This window comes from Dipodomys spectabilis, unplaced genomic scaffold (assembly GCF_019054845.1).
Source record: "Dipodomys spectabilis isolate Male_0828 unplaced genomic scaffold, ASM1905484v1 ptg000017l, whole genome shotgun sequence".
NCBI lineage: Eukaryota > Metazoa > Chordata > Mammalia > Rodentia > Heteromyidae > Dipodomys > Dipodomys spectabilis.
This window is the reverse complement of record NW_024870694.1, coordinates 6454742-6479081: the sequence shown is the minus strand read 5'-3', so window position 1 is coordinate 6479081 and position 24340 is coordinate 6454742. Positions and strand designations below refer to the sequence as shown.

The 24340-nt window shown below is 40.0% G+C and overlaps 1 protein-coding gene across 1 annotated transcript; it reads right to left on the bottom strand.

The window, feature by feature from the left end:
• Positions 1-379: 379 nt before the first annotated feature.
• Positions 380-23883, bottom strand: Fam162a (family with sequence similarity 162 member A). Its single transcript, XM_042668988.1, has 5 exons — positions 23776-23883; positions 6683-6805; positions 4776-4884; positions 3269-3377; positions 380-651 (listed from the first exon to the last, which is right to left on the bottom strand). Exons 1-5 carry the CDS (start codon positions 23807-23809, stop codon positions 556-558), a joined length of 471 nt encoding a protein of 156 aa, XP_042524922.1. The 5' UTR covers positions 23810-23883; the 3' UTR covers positions 380-555.
• Positions 23884-24340: the final 457 nt, after the last annotated feature.

The following is a 24340-nucleotide window of genomic DNA, read 5'->3' as shown; positions in this document are numbered from 1 at the left end:
AGACATTTCAAGACCTGTTCTCATAGTTTCCATCTGCTCTGCTAGTAAGCTTCAAGCTACAGTGTGGTCTGGCTGCTTTTCAGGGCTCTTTCGGGAGTCAGCCTTTCCTACAAGCACCTTGGCATTTGGAAGGCTCCCTTTCTAAGATCTATCCAGGCAGTGTACTCAGGTGGCCTTCCTTATCCCTTCAGAAATAAACAGAAAACAAAAGAACTAGAAACTACTTTGGCCTCATTTTGGCAATGTGAATAAATGTAAAATGATACCTGGTTCTCTTCAGAAGCATTATAAAGTTGAAGTAAGTTGTCTCATTTTCAACTTACTTTCTCAAAAAGCTAGGAGATTATATTTTACTTGAAAGTCACAAAATATAGACAAGTCATTCTTTAAGAAAATTTATTTGTTCTTCTAGCAGAAATAGGAAAATGGTGAACGTTTGTGCAAAACATACATTTATGAAGTGAATCCTTGTACCACACCCTCTTTTTTTAATACAGGCTTGTTGCTGTAACATTATCCCTGGATTTTCAAATCCAGCCAACACAGACACTTCTGCTACTCTGCTTTGTCCTTTATAGCTGCTGCTTCCTCTCTCAGACGAGCTTTCTTTTCCAAGTTCAACCTTGTTAAAGACTCATTTCTTTTGACAGCCTAAAGTTGAAACAGATTTGCATAGGTGAGTACAGCAGCCAAATGAAGCACAAGAGAGAAGCATACAGATCACTGTCTTTTCCCCTTATACTTGGTTTCTTCCCTTCCCTTCCATTCTGCTTTATATTAGATGTCTTCTCATTTCCATGTCCATCCCTTTTTGCTCCTTTCACTTTTGCCTTCCCAACTCATGTTTGCGTTCATGTCCTCTAGTTCCTTCTCTCTTAAACATTCAACTGATGACTTCCAGCAGTGTCTATCCCACAGCTCCACCCTCTCAACAAACAGTAGCAGAGGAATCACCCACGCTCTTCCCTTGCTTCCCTCTGCTTTCTATGAAGCCTACGTGAACAGCCAGTAAGAAAATTTTTATGTCAACTCAGTGAATCTAACAACCATACAGCTTGGTATTTTCTTATGTCTTTTGTCATTTCACATGCAATGTGAAGAAGAGAATGGAAATGGGAACTTGATGGTAAGGAGAAACAATAATCTCTCTTCCAAACTGCATTAAGTTCAAGCCCAGTACCATGCTTGTAATCCTTTACCATTCAGGAGGCCGAGATCTAACGATCAAGGTTAAAAGCCAGCCCAGTCAGAAAAGTCCATGAGACTCTATTTCCAATTAGCCACTGAAAGCTGAAAGTGGACATCAAGGGCTAGCCCGGAGTGAAGAGCTAAGGGACAATACCCAAGCCCTGAGTTCATGCCCTAGGTCTGGCACCAAAAACAAAAAGGGAAATATTAAGTTCAAAAGTTCATTCCAATAGCATTTATCAACTTTTTGGAAATGCAATTCCACAGAAGATACAATGCTACAATTGCATGGTACAGACAGGAAAGGAATTCTCCAAGGTACACAAATTATATCTTCAGATGACATTAGAACCTAGAACTGACTCATGGAGTTTTCAACTCAGCAAGAAAAACTGAGTATACAAAAGCAACACAGATTCCTCAGAATTCGAGAAACCCCTGTGTCCTGTCCACTGGCTTCTGTAGGTTTCAGTTTGAGTGTCATGGATGAGAAGTCAGTGAGAGAAACAGGAACAGAGGTTTAAGAGAACCTCACCCAGGTCAGCATACTTGCCCCTTTGTACTCCTATGAGAACTGCAAGACTCTAAAGACAGCCAAAAGTTTATTTCCTTTTACACAAGTCACTGGGAATAGGGAGATTAGTTAAGAATCTGTGTGAAGCAGAATCTTTTAAATTTCCGATTAGAATTAGACATGGAATTAAAAGAAATGTTTGTCTGTCTTAATACTAATACTAAATACTAACAGCATGATGTCTGATAATACGAACACTTGAGTTTTTATCTCACTATTCACTAGCTATGTGAGTTTGGGGAGAATTCTTGAATGTTTCTAATTCCAGTTGCTCCTTTATGAATTATGGTAATAAAAGACTCTACCTTTCAGGTTGTTAGGGTTATGGTGAGTAGTTTGCAGTTCCTGCTTACATGGTAAGCACTCAGAGACAGGGTCAAGTCTACTCATACATTAGGTAGACATCTAGATTCAAATTGTGGTTCTATCATTAGGGAGATGTGGCTTTGGGCAAATTTTCTTTTTCTTTTCTTTTTTCTTTTTGTCGATCATGGGGCTTGAACTCTGGGCCTGTGCACTGTCCCTCAGCTCTTCAGCTCAAGGCGAGCACTCTTGACTCACAGTGCTACTTCCAGACTTTTCTGCTTATATGGTGCTGAGGAATTGAACCCAAGGCCTAATGCATGCAAGGCAAGCACTCTACTACTGAGCCACCTTCCCAGCCCCAATTATAATCTTTATTAAGTTTCTGAACTTGCATTCCTGTATACTGCTCAGGAATTACTGTCCTTAAAACATGTGGCCCAGTTTTGTGGAGCTTTAAAGAACCATTGCTCAGCATATAAAGCTGGGGCATGGGTCATATGGCTGAGTGCCACATACCCTGTGCAAACCCTCAGTTCAAGCCCCAGTAATACTAATAATAAATAAGTTGTAGACTAGAAGTGGCTATGTAGGCGGTGTTTGTGTTTGTCAGTGTATCAGTTGCATGGGTTCTTTTACAGCTTAGATTGAAAATTGTGAAAAATGTATGCATATTCTTAAAAGGGAAAGCTAAAAAGCTACTATTAAAGATTTTAAATGTTCTTTTAACAAAAACAACATTTAGGTAAGTAAACTATTGATATTTTAAAATTAATACAACAAAAAAGCCAATAATAAGAATGCTCACTGAGGGCTAGACATTTTAGTCAATGGTAGAGCACTTGCCTAGCAAGCATGAGGAACTGAACTCAAACTCCAGTACCATCACACACACAAAGAATGTTCACCACGATTAAGGGACTGATAGTAAATAAATCTGTGGTTATTAAATATGCGAGTGTCATATTTCTTTTTCATTTTATTTATTATGTAGAGGTGATGACACTTTTTACTTGATAATAAACAATCATTCCTTCTTATTATTATCCCCAGGCATAATATCTCAGGTTTGTCCTGCTCTGTCTCACTTGCGTCCTAGCAGTTTTAACACAAAAAGTGGTTTCCTCTTCTCAACACAAGGGTCACCCTTGCTTTCACCCCTTGCTCCATGGAGAACATGCAGACATGAGGGCCCACTCTCACCTTCTTGCCCTCAATAACCATTGCGATGCATCCTGCCACTGTCAGCGCAATCATTAGATAGCTGACCTTCACGCGGACTTTGTTCTTTGCAGCGTCAAGCATCTCAAACCTAATAATACAATGTGGCCACGAGAGGTTATTAAAAGCTGTGCCTCCTCAACCAGGAGTGGAATGGTGTTTATAAAAGAAAAAAGAAGGCGGGACCTTATAGCAACATGGGGAAGATGAAATGCGTTCACAACTCCATCACAACAAGACAACACAGATCTAAAGAAATAAACTCCTATTGGAGTAGGATGATGTGGGGTGGGAGTGGGGAGTAGTTTCTACTACTCAGACCCCTCCTGTCCAAGATGCCAGTCAATCAGTTCTTTAGCATGAGCCAGAAGCACTGCTTCTGTGGGGGTGATCACTGCCCTCCTTGGGGGGGAGGGAGGGGGAGGGAGCACTTAGTATTGCCTGGAGATATTCTTGTCAACATTATGAGAGTGGTGCTGGCATCTTAGAGGGTAGACGCAGAGGCCAGGAATGCTGCTAACCATCCTCCAATACACAAGATAGTCCTCCAGAACAAAGAACATTCAATATTGCTAAGGTTGAGAAACTCAGGGTTGGAGGAAACTGTAACCATCATTTCCAAATAATGAAAAAGTCAAATCCTAGCCAATACTTGGTTTAAGGATGTTGGTGGCAAGAGGCATTTTTTCTGAAATCTAGAATGGGAATATGTTGCGGTGTTTGTCAGGCTTCCATTACTATAACCAATACCTGGAACAATCAACTTAGAAAAGGTAACTGGGGCTAGTGGCACATGCCTGTTATCCTAGCATTCAGGAAGCTGCGGCAGGAAGATTTGAATTTGAGGCCAGTCTGGGTAATATTTCAGAAGGGAAACAGACAGACACACACAGAGATTATTTTGGTTCAGCTTTCAGACCATGGGGGGTTGGCCTCATTGTTTTTGCCAGTGGTGAGGCAGAACATGGCAGCAGTATGTGGGGGAACAAAACTTCTCACCTCATAGGAAGCAAAGGAGAAAAAGAGAATGAGATTAGGGCTCTATAAGGACCCAAAGCCCTTCCCTTTACGTTTCTACCATCTCCCAATAGCACCAGCTTGGAAACCAAGCTTTTTTTCCCCCTCTTAACACATAGGCCTTTGGGACGGTCTGAGAGCCAACCACAGAGGATGCACTGAGATATTCATGCTCAAGCATTGAATAGAGGTGCCACTCCAAAGCTAAAAAAAAAAAAAAAAAAGCAAACATTCTGTTCAGTCACATTTCTGAAGGTAGGAGATCAAACAAAAGCACAGCTGGGCTGGGGAATGTCTGACAGCTGTTCACTAGTAACTATATAACATAGGATGAAGAGGTTTTCCAACAGTTTTTGCTCTGGGTACTTGCCAAAGACAAAACATTTAAACAGAACTCAGGGGCACACTGTTTTTTTCTTAAAGTAGATGGGTGAGAAAGGAAAGCAGCTTACAACCTAAGCTCAGCACTCACGAGATAGTCTCTGGGATTTCATCTGCCTTTTTGAAGCGACCTGACCATATTAGGATCTTCTTCTCCCAATCCGTGGGTTTGTGTAATGGCACTCTGTGGCTGTACATGTCTGTAAGAGAAATCAGACAAGATCTTACTTGAGATTGTAACATGCAAACTGCACAACAAAAACGTGCTACTTGTACTTTTCAGCCATATTTTAAACAGAAACACTGTAAAAGTTTGAGCTAAAGATTTATTTGAACAGAATTTCTTTTTTTTGTCGGTCATGGGACTTGAACTCTGGGCCTGGGTGCTGTCTCTGAGCTCTTTAGCTCAAGGCTAGCACTCTACCACTTGAACCACAGCACCTCTTCTGGTTTTCTGAGTGGTTTATCGGAGATAAGAGTCTCACAGACTTTTCCTGCCTAGGCTGGCTTTTAACCGTGGTCCTCAGATCTCAGCTCCTGAGTAGCTGGGATTACAGGCGTGAACCACTGGCGCCTAGCTGAACAGAATTTCTTAAAAGTGCCTTGTTTTTCCAATGGGCACTAAAGAAAAATAAAAGCCCTAATATAAATGCTAGTGGCTGAAATGTGAAAGAACACCATGAGCAGACAGTAGGTACAGAGAAACTAAGACGGGAGAGTGAAGAGCTTGCCTAACATGGATAGAATAAGAAAAGGTTGTAAGGTTAGACTAAAGAAACCTGGAACACCAACCCAAGGAGTTTGGACCTGTTTAGGGAAATACATTTTGAATCAAGAAAGCAGATACTGTTTAATTTGCACAATGAATCAAATAAAAGAAGGAAAAGTTCAGACAGGACCTATAACACAAGGGTGAGGCGATGTGTTCTGAATCAAAGATGTAGCAATAGGAAGAGAGAAGAGGTCAGTCTAAGGATAACTAGAAGACTGATTAAGTTAAGGTTAAAAAAAATCACAAAGAACCTCAAACTCAGAAGACTAAAATAATAGCAGTCCTCTTAGGTAAGATATTATGAAGAGGACCAGTTAGGAAAGGAATGAACACAAATACCATTCCAGTCTAAATGGAATTCATGTCATCCAAGTAGGTCTTGTTAAATGGTAAGTAGAGGGAAGCCCAAGGTTAAGCTGTGGGACATAGTTCAGGAAATCAGACAGCAGAAAGAGGTAGCAGAAGGAAATGGAACAAGCCTAAGAGGCAGGTGAACAGGAAAAGTACCAAACCGTAGACTGTAATGGACAAAGAATCTTTTGAAAAGAAGGAAAAGTCATGGAAAGAGTAAAAAAAAAAAAAGAGGGAATTACAGAACATTAGTGTTAGAGGAGATGTTAGATAATCTCAACTTAGTTTTACCCAATGCCTACGTCCCTCTTCCAGAAAGACCATCTCCTTCCCCATTCTTTTCCACCACACCTTTGCTTCCATTTAATTAGAAAACAGCCAAAAGGAACAGAAAAGTCACCAGGAAAAACAATACAGAAAGAACCAAAGGCAAGACAAGAAGTTTACAAGTACAGAAATAGTACTACTATGTCTGAAAGTCTTCTCAATTGTCTTATAATGGCTTTATAGCTTCTATACATATGAAAAAAGTGCTATCCACAATTCTACTATCACATAACTATTAAGTTTTAACTTTGGTATGCACCTTGGTTTTATCCCCATGAGCTTGTGTGAGTGTGTGTGTGTGTGTGTGTGTGTGAGTGTGTGTGAGATGCTTATGCTTAAACACAATATAAAATGTTGTATCCTGCTTTTTCCATTAATGAAATAAACATCTTCTATATTAGCACATCATACTCATTATAAGCCTCATTTCTCCTAGCTGTAATATCAAGTAGACCTAACAAATTATTTATCATTCCTGGACTATTACATGTTTAGATACATTCCTGATTTTCCACTTTGTACATAATTGGAAAAAGCAATAAACTTACTGGTTGTAGCTTTGGGACTTTCCTGTGGTTTGGTGCAAAATCCATTGAACCCTTTGAGTTCAGAATTTCTGGTAAACCTTATAGCAGAGGAAGCATTTCGTTCATATAACTGGAAACAATTTCCTAGAAAAGAGAAAAAAATTGTTTCAGAGACAGAATATTTCGTATTTTTTCCAAGATGAGAAACATCTTCAAGTTTTATACTTATAAAAATCAGTTCATTTGCAAAATAAAAAAATTAATTTGGTTAAAATTACTGTACTATACAATATATAAGATATTTCAGCTGGGCACCAGTGGCTCATGTTTGTAATCATAGCTCTTCAGGAGCCTGAGATCTGATGATCACTGTTCAAAGCTACTCCAGGTAGGAAAACCTGTGAAGATTCTGGCTCAAGTGATAAAGTGCTAACCCTAAGCAAAAAAGCTCAGGGACAACACCCAAGTCCTGAGTTTAAGCCTCAGGACCAGCACACACATATATACACAAAAAATAAATGAACTGTGGAATGTAGGATATGTAACTATTTAACCACTTAAGTACTATGTTTAGTACTGCTATAAAATATAAATGCTTTGCTCTTAGAAACTTAGAAATGTGCAATATTAACATTGTAGTAGCAGTAAATTGTATGGTATGTATTCCTCACATATCTTAACATGATAATAATGAATCTGGTGGTAGCACTATGTACTATGGCATCTAGGCTGTTTAGTATAAATCAAGTCACCATGTATACTTATATTTACATATAAGTATATAAAGCTATATGCCTATTATACTTTTAATATATAGCTTTAAGATAATCTGTTTATATGTGAATATATAGTTTATTTTTAAAATTTAAATCCAGAGTATTATAAATCTCAATATAACCATCATCCAGTTTCAACAATTATCAATATTTAGGCAATATTGTTTTATCTAAATATAACTACCCCTAGTCCCTTAATGGACTATTTTAACATGAACCCCAAACATTAATTCTTCCATAAAAATTGTCCCAAAATTTAACTTTCCAAATTATATCCCAGAATGCCACTAATATAACAAAAGGTATATCCTTAACTTCAGCACAATATGATCAAATCATACTAACACTGAATTTCTGAAATAGGCTCACTTTTAAAAAATATTCTAGGGAATGTAGCTTAGTGGTAGAGTGCTTGCCTAGCATGCATGAAGCACTGGGTTCGATTCTTTAGTACCACATAAACAGAAAAAGCCGGAAGCAGTGCTGTGGCTCAAGTGGTAGAGTGCTAGACTTCAGCACAAAGAAGCTCAGGAACAGTGTCCAGGCCCTCAGTTCAAGACCCAGGACTGGCAAAAAAAAAAAAAAAAAAAGAATATTCTAACTACTTGTATACACTAAATATGGTTGGTTTTCCTGAGTTTCTTTAAATTCTTTAAATTTTTATATCCATTTGCTGAAGAAATTAGGACCCTTAGTCCTATAGTTTCTTTTACTTCGGATTTTGCTGGACGCATCTCCATGATGTACTCTAAGATATTCTTCTTACTCCTCTACTTATTAGAACACAACTTTGGTGCTTGATATGAATCAAGTTAGAAAGCTAGGTCTGGTGGCACACATCTGTAATGCCAGTATTTGGAAGACTAAGAAGGGCTACCTTAAATGAGTTTAAGGCCAGCCTAAGAAATATAGTGAGACCGGGGGCTGGGAAGGTAACTCAGTGGTAGAGTGCTTGCCTTGCATGCATGAGGCCCTGGGTTCGATTCCTCAGCACCACATAAGCAAAAAGAAAAAAGCCGGAAGTGGTGCTGTGGCTCAATGGTAGAGCGCTAGCCTTGAGCTGAAGAGCTGAGGGACAGCGTCCAGACCCAGAGTTCAGGCCCCACAACCGGACCCAAAAAAAAAAAAAAGAAATATAATGAGACCATATCTCAAAACCACACAAACAAAAGTTTTAGTTTCTTAGCAAGGTACAAGTGGTACTGTGTACTTACTTCCTATTGTACTATATCAAGACCTGCATAGCAATTTTGTTTCATTTAGTGATATTAAATTTGACAGGAGGTGCTATCAGCCTGATTTAGTCCTTATAAAATTCCTCATCATCTAATATTTTTATCAGCAAAGGCTTCCCCCCTCTCCATTATTTCACCATCATTAGAGGTTACAAAATTGTAGTATTCTTATCCACATGATTTGATTAGTTAAAGATACAAGAAGATAAGGGATATGTAAAGTGTTTCTTTTATTTGTATGTTTTCAAATTAATGAGATGATTTCCTTGCAACTTCCATAGGTAATCTTCCATGTGAAAGTAGTACAATGAACTCTTGCATATTTGTGTGTGTGTGTGTGGCTTGAACTCAGGGCCTAAGCACTGTCCCTGAATTTTTTCACTCAAGGCTAGCTAGCACTCTACCACTTTAAACCACAGCACTACTTCCGGTTTTCTGGTGGTTAATTGGAGATAAGTATCTCATGGACTTTCCTGCCTGGACTGGCTTTGAACCAACCATGATCCTCAGATCTCAGCCTCTTGAGTAGCCAGGATTACAGATATGAGCGACCAACACGCACCTAACTCTTGCATTTTAACTTCTGATGTATTCCTATCTACAGTTTTTGCTTATGTGCAGCACACCAGAATCAATGCAGAAATAACATGAACCAGGAGTTTTTTAAAGTTCTCTGGTCTTTCCTGAAGCAATGTGAACAGTCTTGCACATATTCCTGACCAGACATGTGAGGGCTTTTCACATATCAGAATGGGCATCACATTTCCCAAGTCTCCCTTTTAAATGTTTCATCTGCTTCTTGTCTGACTCACCTATTTATTACCACCTTCTCCAAGATATATTAAACAATACTGCTGGTAATTTTGAACAAATGCCTCAGGGAACAAGTTGTTTGTACAGAATCAAGTGAAGGCTTATCTGTGTGGATGAGGAAGGGGGGGTGGTGGTGGGTGTCTGTGTCTGAGAATGACCAGACAAATAAAAAATAAAAACAGTAACAAGTGTATGGGATTTGGGGGAGTGGGGAGCCTCAAACTTATTATTCTTTCTCCAAACCCTGCTAAGTAGTTACTAAGCTAAACTAAGTCACTGGTCTTAGTAACTTCTGTGATTCTGAAGCTGTCAGTCAAGGCTACTAAGAAGCTAAGAGAAGATAGGAATGATGCAAGTTAAAAATAAGAGGCACTTAAAAACTTATTTTATTTTAGCTGAGAAACAATGACCCTACTTGGGAACCACATATTAACTTGGAGCAGGATAAAGGCTGGGCATCCCACATTCCATTTTGTACCTATGTCTTTTGTCTTGCAGTCTCTTTGAAGCCATGTTGGAAGGCAGGATACTACAGGCAACCTACCAGGAGTCAATGACTTGTAACAAGGTCTCCCTTGGCCAGCCCTGAAACATACTGTCAAGAGTCCAGATATAACCTTGGGACTGTTTTAACACTACATATGTTCTCACTCCCTATCCTCAAGTCTCCCTATTTAGCTTAAAGCCAATGTCTGTACCCTTGAAGATGGCTAAAAGGTAGTATTTCTCTGGCCTTTACCCTGTCTCTTTATTTGGCAGATAGAAGTAATTGGCCAGCCCTGACATGTGAAACTCCTGAAGTTTGGGCCCCAGGTTAAAAGCTCAGGTTTTAAAACTACTTAAGACTTGCTATTCCTGAGCTGGGAATGTGGCTTAGTGTTAGAGTGCTTGCCTAGCATGCATGAAGCCCTGGGCTTGATTCCTCAGTACCATATAAACAGAAAAAGCCTGAAGTGGTCTTATGGCTCAGATGGTAGAGTGCTAGTCTTGAGCACAGAGAGGATTAGGGGCAGTGCCTAGGCCCTGAGTCCAAGCCCCAGGGCCTGAAAAAAAAAAGCAAAAAACTAGCTATTCCTAACATAGTTTGGTCATTTTTCTTGAATAAATGCTCCTCAGATCTGATTGTTTTCAGAGTTCTGAAAAAAAATTGTTGTTTTTTTTTTTGACAATTTTGGTATTGTTTTAGTTTTATCTAGAAATGGATTTTCAGAGGTGTTTATCTTGATTATACTCAAGTTGGCACTTCTCTCCAACTGTGCAATGACTGGTGGTTACCTGTAGTATGATTTATTCCAAAGGCCTTATTTTTGTTTTCTATGTAACCAAAACATTGGTGCCATTTAGGAGTCACAGGTTTACAGTTGCTCTTAGCTTCTTTCCTCATTTTACATGTAATAATGTAGGGGTGGAGGTGTGACTCACATGGAAAAGTGCTTGCCTAGTTTGCATAAAACAGGCCCTGAGTCCAAACCCAATTCCACAGGGATAAATGCAATAATTACTGCAGAAGGCTGAGTTAAGGGTTAAATGGGAAAACAAACATGGGACCATCTGCTGAGATACTTGAAACACAGACACTGAAGGTTTGGTTCAATTTCTAACATTACTTAAAATACAAATCTTCAAACACTTCCAGAGTACTTCTCAACTTTACCCTGAAGGTGGCCCAAACTTCTGATAGAAGTAATTGCACAGATGTGACAGCATGGGAAAAGCCTTTGAAGTTCTTCAATAGTTCTGGAGAATAATTTTGTTGTTGTTGTTGTTGGTCATGGGACTTGAACTCTGGGCTTGGGCCCTGTCCTTGTGCTCTTCAGCTCAAAGCAAGCACTCTACCGCTTAAGCCACAGTGCCACTTTAGGTTTTCTAGTGATTGGAGATAAGAGTCTCACGGACTTTCCTACCCAGGCTGGCTTTGGACTGAGATCCTCAGATCTCAGCCTCCTGAGTAGCTAGGATTACAGGCATGAGCCACCGGCGCCTGGCTAAGATAAAAATTTTTATAGTTCTTATTCTCATATACATATATTTGACAACAGTGATAGGATATATATTTCCTATGACTATAATGAATATGGTATGCCTATCTGTTAAGACACAGTGCACTAGTCCACCTACTCTTAATTGACAGTTTGGAGTACATGTAGGGAATTTGTGAATTTCTCTCTTCTCAGTTGTCAGGATTTGGACTCAGGGCCTTAAGCTGGCTCTGCTTGCTTGCTGAAATTGTTATTAGGTTTGTTACAAATCTGTATCTGAGACTAGACAAGAATCATAGGTTTTCTTCTGCCTTAAATTGTGGTAAAATATGTATAACATAAAAATATACCAACTTGAGGTAGGTGAGTATCAGCAGGAGAGGGGAAAGGCTTACAAAGAAGAATGTGGTCATTGTCTTTTTTTTGTTTTTTGTTTTTAAGAAGAGAGAGTGGGCTGGGAATGTGGCTTAGTGGTAGAGTGCTTGCCTAGCATGCATGCAGCCCTGGGTTTGATTCCTCAGCACCACATTTACAGAAAATGCCAGAAATGGTGCTGTGGCTTAAGTTGTAGGTGCTAGCCTTGAGCAAAAGAAGCTCAGGGACAGTGCTCAGGTCCTGAGTTCAAGCCCCAGGACTGGCCAAAAAAAGAAGAAGAAGAAAAGAAAAAAAGAAGAGAGAGTGGCTCTGTGCATCACCTTTGTAATAACAATAAAAAAATAAGAAAAAGAAAAAGAAGAGGTTGGGATACATTGTGTACATGTGTGTAAATGTCACAATAAAGCCCCCTGTACTAATGTATACAGATAAGAAAAACTATCAATTTTATTATTTTAAGTGTGCAGTTAGTTCAGTGGCATCCAATGTATTTATAATGTAGTCAAACCATCACTAAAATATCATCTTTGGGACTTTGCCTCTTCCCTAAAGAACGCCTAGTTAGTATGAGCCAGGTGCACGCCTTGTTGTCCCATTTCTTCTCTTTGGTAGGCACTTAGAAAGAAGCAAGGTTAACTGTCTGCTAGCTGCTCTCTAAACAGAAAACAGAGACAGAATCAATATCTGTTTCCTTGGTAACTGCACTTTTCTATCCATCATAATTAGAACAAAGGCAGATCAAGAGACGACAACAGAACAGAGGCTATTTAGGAGAACAGAGAAAAATAGACTCTATTCAGTTTAGGTAATAATAAAGCTGAAAATGCACAGAATGGATAAAAATCTAGGTCAGTAGGACTTAGATACTGCTATGGAGTATGTATGTGTGTGTGTGTGTCTACGCACGTGTGCATGCGCATGTGTGTATATGTATGTATTATACTAAGTGCATGCAAGGGTGAGAAAAAATAAAAGGGGATGTGAAGGGGACTGGGAAGTTGGCTCAGTGGTAGAGCGCTTGCCTTGCAAGCTTGAGGCCCTGGGTTCGATTCCTCAGCACCACATAAGCAGAAAAAAAAAGCCGGAAGTGGCATTGTGGCTCAAGTGGTAGAGTGCTAGCCTTGAGCTGAAGAGCTGAGGGACAGCGCCCAGGCCCAGAGTTCAGGCCCCACCACCGGACTCCCCCCCAAAAAAGGGGGGGGATATGAAGTGTGCATATGTCTGTATATACATACACACATACACACACACATACACACACACACACACATACACACACACACACACACACTAAATCTTAAAGTTGATAGGAAAGTCTCTTTAAGAATGTTGCTTTTGAAAGAAGCAAGGGACTTAGCTTTGCAGCTATCTGGTGTAAGAATATTCCAAACAGCAAAATGCCCTGAAGTGGTTCTAGGGACCACACAGAGGCCACAGAGACTGCACAGAAGCACGTAGGCAGGTAGATAAGTAGAATCTGGGAAAGAAGTGTGTGGAGAATTAGGGGGCTGAATACAGTAGAAACTGTCTTGACAGAAACTATCCCTTAACCCTTTCTTACCCCAACTTCACACTATATGCCCCTTACTCTTACTTCCCTAATGTATAAATACTGATTAAAACATATACAAATATGATGTAATTATAAACCTCAGAGGCCAATGTAAAAACAATTTCAATAAAAATTTATCACTAAAAACAAGCAAGCATGGAGTACTTGATGTGCTCTTGAGTTTTATAATTATGGCATAATGAAAAGATAAACAAACATTAGTATTATTACGATTTTTTTTTCTATTTCAAGGAGATAGAACAAATTGCCCCAGACATCTAAAACCGAAATTTTCCACCATCTGATGGATCACAATTAAAAACATACAAACCAAAAGAAAACAGCCCTTTAACCCTCTGGCTGCACTTGTAGTCTGTCCCTAGCTGACCAGTTCTGTGTCCCCAGAGTCCTAGCAGGAAGCTGAGATGAAGATTCAAAACGGCATCTAAGGTTCTAACAAGTGGCTTGTTACTTTTAAGAGTAGAAGTTCTCAAAACTGCTTGTCTAGGGACAAGCTGTTTGAAAATCAGTGGGTTGGCTAGATGCAGATGGTTCAAGTACTAGCTCCTTTCTTAGTAGTCTCTTTCCACAAAAATAATTTCTAACCCCAGGGTGGGGAGTGGGGATGCTTTTTATCGGACTCTTTTGAGTCATATAAATCCCAGAGGATTCCAGGAAATAACAGGCACAATGCAATGTGCGATGTGACAAATCTCTGGGAATCAGTGATGGTAAATGAATACTGGAAAAAGGACCTTTAGATTTTCTGATTTAGTGTTCCTTAATCTGGTGTCAAGATCCATTGTCAGCTCTGTTGCAAGTAATAATTTACTAGCTATGAAGTTTGTCAATATTTACTTAAAAAAATTTGTTAAAACTAAAAAATTTACATTACAAAGAATTTTGACACACATAAGCTTTAAAACATCAACTAAGAAGGGGAACTTATATATACATAGTACCTAGTTTCAGCCACTGGAAAGGCTGAGAATCGATGATTACACCTAGTTCCAGGTCTTGGTTTCTAAATACCATTCTCCAATAAAAGGAACCAGTTTACTTGAGGAGAAATGGCTGATCTACCCTGAGGCAAAGACAAAAACAACAGGAGCCTAGATCATCTTTTAGTGACAGAAAATGAGGTGTTCCCCATCAAAAGGTGGGCATGTAGAGACAGGCCGAATGATATAAAAGAACCTAAAATGGAGTATTTTAAAAAAGAAAGTAAAAAAATGTAGAAATCTGACATATAAAATAAGCCCATACTAACAGCAACAGAATAAATGAATAAATGGAGAGAAAGGACAGATTTTCTTTATTTAAGTAACAACAACAACAGAACTCCAAATATATGTTAATTCTCAGTCTAGTCACTTGCTCTCAAAGACTAGAATATGAAAAGGGGAAAAATAGTAACTTTATTTGGAGAGACTAAGTTAAAAGGTTCAAATCACTAGTCATACATAAGTCGCATGGATCTCATGCACATTTAATTTGATACGTACAGAAAGACACTTTACTTCTGTGCTAGTTATTCTCCAAATCCCATACATCTGATCATGGAAAATATCATACAAACCCAAATAGGCATTTTATAAAACACCTAGTCAGTATTCTTCAAAACTGTCAAGGTCATGAAAATAAAAAGTTCTGAACTGTATGGAGCAGAAGAAACTAAGGAGACATAACAACATAATGCAAATGAGATCCTGGAACAGAAAAGAGAATAATGGAAAATGGAATAAAACAAGTCTCACTTTATAGTTTATAGTAACGTACCTGTGTTATATCACAGATAGGTAAAATGTTAACATTTGAATGAGGGGTATACAGAACTCTGTATTCATATGCAACTATTCTGTAAATTACAATTATTCTAAAACAAATGTATTTTTAAAATATGTGTACTTAGTTATATATTTAAAAGACATTGAAGCCAGGCGCTGGTGGCTAACACCTGTAATCCTAGCCACTCAGGAGGCTGAGATCTGAGGATCACCGTTCAAAGCCAGCCCAGGCAGGAAAGTCCGTGAGACTCTTATCTCCAAAAAACCACTCAGAAAACCAGAAGTGGTGCAGTGACTCAAGTGGTAGAGTGCTAGCCTTGAGCTGAAGAGCTGAGGGACAGTGTTCAAGTCCAGAGTTCAAACCCCATTACCAACCAAAAAAAAAAAAAAAAGATATTGATAATACAAAAATTGGTATGTATATAAAAGTTTTGCTCATGCTTGCATGCCAGTATGCTTCTGGAATGGGACAGGAAAAGAGAGCTGGAGCATAGCAGGAAAAGTGCCCATTCTGACAAGGGACAGATTATGCCTAGCCTCAACGCTGATCTGGCCTGTATCTGGATCTTTCTACTGGGCTACCAACACTCACAAGCAAGCTGTCATGTTACTGACACCAGGCTGATATTCTAGGGGGACTCTAAAGCTAAGTGACAATGCTGGCACAACTCATTGTGGTTCTTGGTACTGCGACCAACTGTACTCCTCCACAATCTTGCCACATCCTCCCAAAAGGCTTTACTGAAGCAGATTAGTAACAGTAACAGTGCTGTTTTAGGAAGACAAATCTTGAGCACAGAAAGCAGTGAAAGTCTGAAGTGAAGGCAGCATGAGGTTAAACAGTAGGAGTGGGAAGACCGGGACATGGAATCCTTTTAGGTGGCATCCCTATACTATAGTTCAGGATGATGACACAAAGGAAGCAGGTTAGCTGTAGTTACAGGGAAGACCCAACTGATGTTAAAGCAGTAAGAAGGCCAGGCACTAGTGGCTCATGCCTATAATCCTGGAGACCCAGGAGGCTAGGATCTGAGGATCATGATTTGAAAGCCAGCACAGGCAGGAAAGTCTTTGAAAACTTTTGTCTCATGTCAAATTAACCACCAGGAAGTGGTATTGCACTAGATTTGAGCAAAAAAGCTAAGGGGCAGAGCCAAGGCTTTGAGTTCAAGTCCTAGGGCTGGCACAAAAACAGGTAACAGGAGGAAAAATGAAACAGACTAACACTGAGTTTTATAAATTGCCATTTGTAACATTGTCTTTATGTTGAGGAAAAAAGCCCTTGAGTACAAAAATAAAATTGGTTTAAAAATAAAAATTTTGGAGCCAAGCCACTTTTTAAGTTAAGGATAAAGTTATGCAAATGGAAGTTTACAATTCTACTTAGTATCTGGTGGTAGAACTATTTGGGGCTACTGTTTAGTAATCCTTTTTCCTCTTATTAGTTCCCAGCCCACTGCCAAAATAGTGGCTATTAATTCTTCTGACCTTAGTTTTGTGAAAGAAACAGGCTCTCCATCTGTTTTTTCATTCTTCCCTGGCAGGCTTGGAATTGGTAAGCCTTCCACCTACCATTCTCCAAAGACCACTAAAAGATCACAACTGCACTTCCTTACTTTCCACTGTCTTTTTCCTTTTCACCAACAAAAACAAAAATCCTTGAAATTATAAATGTCTTGCTCATTATGGAAAATATGGACGCTAAGAAAAGTACAACAGCTGGGTGCTGGTGGCTCATGCCTGTAATCCTACTCATGTGGCTGAGATCTGAGGATCACAGTTTGAAGCCAGCCCAGGCAACAAAGTCCATAAGACTCTTTTTTTGGGTCCAGTCGTGGGGCCTGAACTCTGGGCCTGGGCACTGTCCCTCAGCTCTTCAGCTCAAGGCTAGCGCTCTACCACTTGAGCCACAGTGCCACTTCTGGCTTTTTTTTTTCTTTTTGCTTATGTGGTGCTGAGGAATCGAACCCAGGGCCTCTGACATGCAAGGCAAGTGCTCTACCACTGAGCCACCTTCCCAGCCCACAATTGGTTTTCTTTTTTTTTCTGCTTAGGTGGTGCTGAGGAATTGAACCCAGGGCCTCATGCATGCAGGGCAAGCACTCTACCACTGAGCCACCTTCCCAGCCTCCATAAGACTCTTATCTCCTACAAACTACTCATTAAAAGCCAGTAGTGCTAGGGCTCAAGTGGTAGAGTGCTAGCTTTGAGCAAAACGAAGCTCAGGGATGGTGCCAGGCCCTGAGTTCAAGCTCCGTGACTGGCACTCACTTACAGTGTAGAAAAATAAAGGCACACAGATTCACATCTAGGGATAACAATTTAATATTCTTTCTTTCCAGACTTTTTCCTATGTCTATATATAACCTACAATTTTTACAATCACATAATACTTTGCTTATGACATGCATATTATTCTTGGTAATTTAAAATACTTTTGATAACTTTATAACATCCAACACATGGATGTGACCTGAATTTAATCACATCTGGATTTTTGTTTCCTGTTTTTTACTATCATATGTAGTGATCTGATAACCACTTTGTGTGTGTGTGTGTGTGTGTGTGTGTGTGTGTGTGTGTGTGTGTGTGTGTGTGTGTGTATTGGGGCTTAAACTAAGGGTATAGGCACTGTTCCACAGCTTTTTCATTCAAGGCTAGTTTTTTTTTGGTGATTAATTGAAGATAAGAGTCTCACAGACTTTCCGGTCCCGGCTGCCTTCGAACTGTACTCCTCAGATCTCCTGAGCAATTAGGATTACAGGCATGAACTACTAAAGCCCAGCTTTTGTTTGTTTTTGAAATGGGATCTTGCTCTTTTGTCCAAGTTGATCTTCAATTCAAATAACCTCCTGCCTCTGCCTCCTAAGTAGCTGAGGCTATGATTTTTGATGGAATTTCTAATTATTTTCTTTGAACAAAATCCTGTAAGTGGAGCATTAAAAAATAGACGCTCTTAAAGCTTATTCATAAATGTGTATACAAATATGCATAAATACAAATTTATGCATACAAATATTACATATATATCTTAAATTGTTTTCTAGAATGGTTGAACCAATGTATACAACCATTAGTATGAAGCAAAACATTCACTTATCTTCAACAGGTCCTAAAAATAAAAAAAATTTTAAAAAGGAATCTTCCTTTTCATAGGTCATTGGCTAAGTGGCATAGTCGTACCACCTTCATTCTACCGCTTTACTACCTTTCTTCCCCAAGCACTTCACTAAAATTGTCGTAATGCTAATGATCCTTATGGAGTCCTGTGAGTACGTTTTTGACTCTCATCATTAGCCCATTTTCTTCCACTCTTCTCACTGTTGTGACCATTTGATATGGCTGATGTCACCGATCTACAAGGACCTAATCCCCCGTAAATCACCACGTTCTCTTACTTCCCCTCCAACATTTTTTTTCCTATTTTCTTTGTCACCTTCTGTTACTTTCAATATGTCAGGCCTCTAGGATTCAAGTTCTGTGCTGCTCTGAAAGGACTGTGCCATTCTTTTTTAATAATCTGCTCTATTCTGATGGCTCCTAAATTTTTACCTCTAACCTCTTCAAGTCTTTGACTGAGAGGTCTTATCATCACCTATCACTCAATAACACCCCCAACATAGTAATGTGAATTGTCTGCCCAATCAACATAAATCTGTATGGGTATTCCTCATTACTTTCCTAACTTTCATATTTCTGACAGTAGGTAAGTTTTGCTGTCTTTCCCACCCAAAATACTAAACTTTATGTCTTATCTTTATCCAATGTCAAATTCATACTACTAATTTCTTCAAGACACTTCTTAAATATACTCCTTTGTCATTCCCACCATTACCTTAGACATGGACCACTGTAATATTTTCACAAGGTTTCAACAATTTATCTTGTACATACTTAGCCTTGTTAATTTTCCAAAGATGTTTCTTGGATGACTTATCTTTTGAAAGCTTTTTTTCCCCCCCAAATCCATCTGGTTCAAATTTCTCATTTAGGAAAAAAAAAAACACAAAACAAAACATATTAAAAAAAAACACTATCAGATTAAAAGCCAAGGTAATCCAAGCTTCTCCTGTTGACCTTCCTCCCTCACACAATCCCAGACTCTCCCTCTTCTGCTAATGTCACTTGTGCCCTTTCTGTTTCAATGGAGTTTTGGGTTGATAATTCTACCCTTCAGGACTTTTTAGAAGTCAGTAGTGTACTGGTTCTTGGGAAGGAGCCAGTGTGGAGAAACCCTGATTTACAGCGTTTGCCAATAACTGCCACCATAGCAGATTTCAAGCTACCAATGCTGTATCACCAATTGTTAAATTAGGAAGATGTGCACAATGTCAGCAAGAACAGGCCAAGGCTACTGAAGCAGCACTTACAATCTGGTCTGTAATCTAGAATTTAATATAGAGCAGTTCATTCATTTCTGAGCTTTCTTTGTGTTTAGAGTACACAGTATGTGCTCAATGAAAACTTCTCCAGGCCAGACCTGGAGAAGTGTGATAAGCAAAGTCAAATATGGGAGTGACTAAATGGGCATGATCTCAGGATTAGTTCGTGAGAACAAAAAAAAAAAAACAATGAAGGGTTTAGAATGTGGTAGAAATAAAATGAGAATGATAGCTAGGATATATGTTATATGCCAGCTTTGTAACTATATGATCCTTCTTTATAAGTCAATTCCCTTCTTAAGTCTTAAATTTCCTAGGCAAAAATTAAAGGACTGGACTATGGCATTTTTTTGATGCCATTCCTGGGGCTTGAATTCAGGGCCAGGCCACTGTTCTTAATGTTCTTTTTACTCAAGGCTAGTGCTCTACCACTTGAGCCACAGTGCCACTTCTGGTTTTTGAGTGGCTAATTGGAGATAAGAATATCATGGGGGACTTTTCTGCCCCTGCTGGCTTCAAACCTCAATCCTCAGATCTCAGCCTCCTGAGTAGCTTGGATTATATGTGTGAGCCACTGTCACCCAGCTGGCTTTATTGTATATAAAGAGTCTCATGGACTTTTATGCCTGGACTGGTTTTGAACTGAGATGCTCAGACTCAGCTTCCTGAGTAACTAGGATTACAGGAGTGAGCCTGGCTGGAGTATGACTTTAAAAAAAAAATCAGTTTACTCTCGCCTGTTATCATAGTTACTTAGGGGGCTGAGATCTGAGGATTGTAGTCCTAAGCCAGCCCTGGCATCTCTTATTTCCAATAAACCACCAGAAAACCGGAAGTAGCACTGTGGCTCAAGTGCTTAAGAGCTGAGGGACAGCGCCCAAGCCCAGAGTTCAAGTCCCATGACCAGAAAAAAAAATCAGTTTACACTAGTTTTATGGTGGGAAGATTTCATTGCTTTATTTTATTCTTTTATTTTTTTAATTTTTTTTCTACTTTTAGAAGAAAGGAAGTGTTGAATGCTCAACTTTTAACTGCTTAGTCTTCTACCATTAAGAAAATTTTTTTTTTGTCTACCTACTATAAACTAGAGTGCTGAGGGTTTAGTAAAAACAAATCCAGTCTTTACCCTCATACAATCCACATGTATCAGTCGGTATTAAGTTTCTAAACATCTGTATGCCTTTCTCTGAGTAACAGATGTAAACTATGGATTCTCTCTCTTCATAAAACCAGTATATAATCATTAGAATCTGAATATACTTTCAGAGTTTCACAAGACCACTCATCTGTGAAGTCCAAGCACTGCAAGTTAATAACCTTAGATCTATATCTACATCAACAAAACAATAAAAAAAATTCAAACTCATAAAACCCTACATTTTATTTGCTAAGGGAGTACAGCAATATTTCCAGTGGAAGTAATTAAAAGTATAGGCACCCTGCTCAAATGATTAAATTTTGGTATCTGAAATCTTAATCACCTAGAATACCTAATTGCAAATAATACTTTAAGTAAGTAAAGTATGCCTAGATGATGTTTCTATTTGATGTATCATTCCTTTGGTTGAGTTTACTTATCAAATCAGTCTTCTTCCTTGAAAACTATTTACATATAAGTACATACACTCCCATTTCCAAAATAAATCTTCATTTTTTGGCCCTTCAAATTCACAATTAGGAGATTCAATTGGGCAAATATCCCAATGAGCAGCTTCAACAATAGCAAAGAACACAAATTTCAGACATAGAAGACAGGCACCACCTCCATTCCCGGCTCTTACATTTTCTGGCAAAGTGGTCTTGAACAAATCACTTAACCCTTTGACATACATTTCTTCATTCATAAAAAGGAGAGGGGATGATAAGACTTACTTGAGAAAGCTGCTGTAAGAAATCAATCAAATAAATATGTGAAAGTATTTAGCTGTGAAATAGGAAAAGGTAAGACAAATCATTTGAAGTTGCTCACGAAACATAAGATATTCACAAATCATTTGGAAAGAGTTGCTAAAATAGTCACAGAAGCTCATACCTGTAATCTTAACTACTTGAGAGGTTAAGATCAGAAAGATTACATTCCATTTGAGCCAATACACACACACACACACACACACACACACACACACACACACGCTCTTGAGTCCACACACACACACACACACACACACACACACACACACACACACACACACACACACACGCTCTTGAGTCCCACATCTTTAACAAAATAAGCTGGACGTGGTGGATTGTGCCTGTCATTCTCCCTACAGCAGGAAGTATAAATAGGAGAATCTGTACAAATAGAGACCCTCTCTCTAAAACAGTAGCAAAAAGGGTGGGAGTCATGGCTCAAGTAGTAGAGTATTTGCTTAATATTAAGCCTTAAGTTCCAAAAAACAAACAAAAATACAAACCATAGTTGTTTATATAACATCCTTAATGTGCTATTTAATATTTTCTACCTGAAATAAATTGTTCTTAAATTATACAGCTTTTTGTTTTTTTGTTTTTGTTTCTTGGGTCTGGCTGTGGGATCTGAACTCTGGGCCTTGGTGCTGTCCCTCAGCTCTTCAGTTCAAGGCTAGCGCTCTACCATTTGAGCCACAGCACCACTTCTGGCTTTTTTCTTTTTCCTTATGTGGTGCTGAGGAATCTAATCCATGGTCTCATGCATGCAGGGCAAGTGCTCTACCACTGAGCCACCTTCCCAGCCCATGGGTTTTTTTTTTTTCACTTGTTTATGTGCTTGATAGTAAAGTTGTAAAACACCCCGGAAAGCTTAAGAAGAGAGGCTTTGGAATTTGTGATGCCTGAGGTAAGAAGAGTAAGTAGGAAAGACTATCAGCTCCTTCAGTCTTAATTCCAAGTAGACAAAGTTGCTCTTAGAAGTTCTTTATTTTTTACAAAGCAATGGTTCCTTCACTTACTCTACTGAAAAGCTTACACCTAATAACAATGTACAGAAAAGATAAAATCAAATGAATCAACAATTTTAACAGGGCTTTACTATTCTTTTTTTTGGGGGGGGGGTCCGGTTGTGGGGCCTGAACTATGGGCCCGGGTGCTGTCCCTCAGCTCTTTAGCTCAGCGCTCTACCACTTGAGCCACAGCACCACTTGCGGCTTTTTTCTTTTTGCTTATGTGGTGCTGAGGAATCGAACCCAGGGCCTCAGGCATGCAAGGCAAGCGCTCTACCACTGAGCCACCTTCCCAGCTCTTTACTATTCTTTTTAATGCAGGGGTTTACCTATAAACTGGTTAACCCTCTGCAGTTCAGACATGTCTCCCAGTGTATTTTCCACTGTGACACAAAGTATAACTTTTTTAGGGGGGCTATATATCAAAATTCTACATTCACTTTTTTTTTTTGCATTGCTTCATTTACATTTGCAACATACATTTGCATTATTTCAGTAGCCAAGTTTAGAGCTATTCTTCCTTCAAAAATGACTTTTTAATAATTTGATACCAAGGAACAAAAGATCATCACAGCTCAACAAAACTCAGAATGGTAGCCGAAAGAGCAAATTGTCCTGACATCCACAAAAAGTCCGGATGCAAATACTCTTTTTAGTTTTTAATCCCTGCGGTGCCAAGATTCTGCTAGTTTCTCAGAGAAGAAGCCAATCCTAAAATACCTACCCCACAAACAACCCCTACTTCGAAAACAAGGTATGGATCCTGCATTTCCATCAGGCTTTCTTCCAAGAAATTCAAAGCACTGACTTGCAGATTGCTTATAAGTAATAGTCCCATATCTTAGGGCAACGATCCCTAGTATTTCGTGAGACGTTAAACCCCAGATTCTCTACACAAGAGTGAATTATTGAGAAGTGGGGGGAAAGAGTAGAGTAACGGGTGAGAAAGGTGAGGAGGAAGTTCTAGAATAACAGGTGTTCTAAGGACTGAGCTGGGGAAGGGGGCGGGTGTGGGGGAGGTGTCTGTAGACCAGGAGGAACAGAAGTGAGACTTCAAGGGTCCCTTAAGTGGGTGAGAGGAGGTGGATGGAGAGGCAGGTGCGAGGATCATGCCAGCAGCTGCTCGATCGGCCTTGGCTTTGCCCTCACTTCCATGAAGTGGGTGAGATTCCGAGTCCTCTGGAGGGGATGCACGGGGAGGCAGAGCAACTCCCGAGTCTGGAGGACCGCGGGTTTCTCCCTCTCCCCAGCGGCCGCGCTGGTGGCCTTCCCTCCCGCAGCCCGCCCTGCATCTCACCCGCCGCCAGTCGCAGGCCACGCCAGCTCCCCATGGCCGCCTGCTCCTCCGCCGTCCGCACCGAACCTCGCGCAGTGCGGTGGCGCCAGCGCACTCAATGTCACCCGGCCGGGGCTGGGGAGGCTGCGGGCGGCGCCGGAGGGCGGGGCAAAGGGCGGAGCCAATAGGGTGTGAGTGACGCGCGGGGGACGCGCGGGACGTGTGGGACGTGCGGGACGCTCTGAAGACGCGGGCCACCGGCCCAGCCCCGGCCCTGTGTGGGCGCTGAGCCCGGGTGTGCAGCGCTTTGGGCGTGCCCCCGTCGAGTTGGATATCGGGAGCTTTTGCCTTCAAACAGAAGAAAAGCATTAAAGAGGAAAATCGTGACACGTTTCTGAGCTGTCCACTCCCTACATACACTATCCAGATAGGCCAGCCTCTCCGCCAACTGCTTCCCCATGTGCCCAACGAATACAGGCACCGCCCGCTGCTCCCCGCTGGCTCCAGGTCTTGTGGCCTTTGGAACTTCTCTCGGGCCAATATGAGAAACTGACTCTTTAAAATAGGAAATGTGTCCACCGACGCT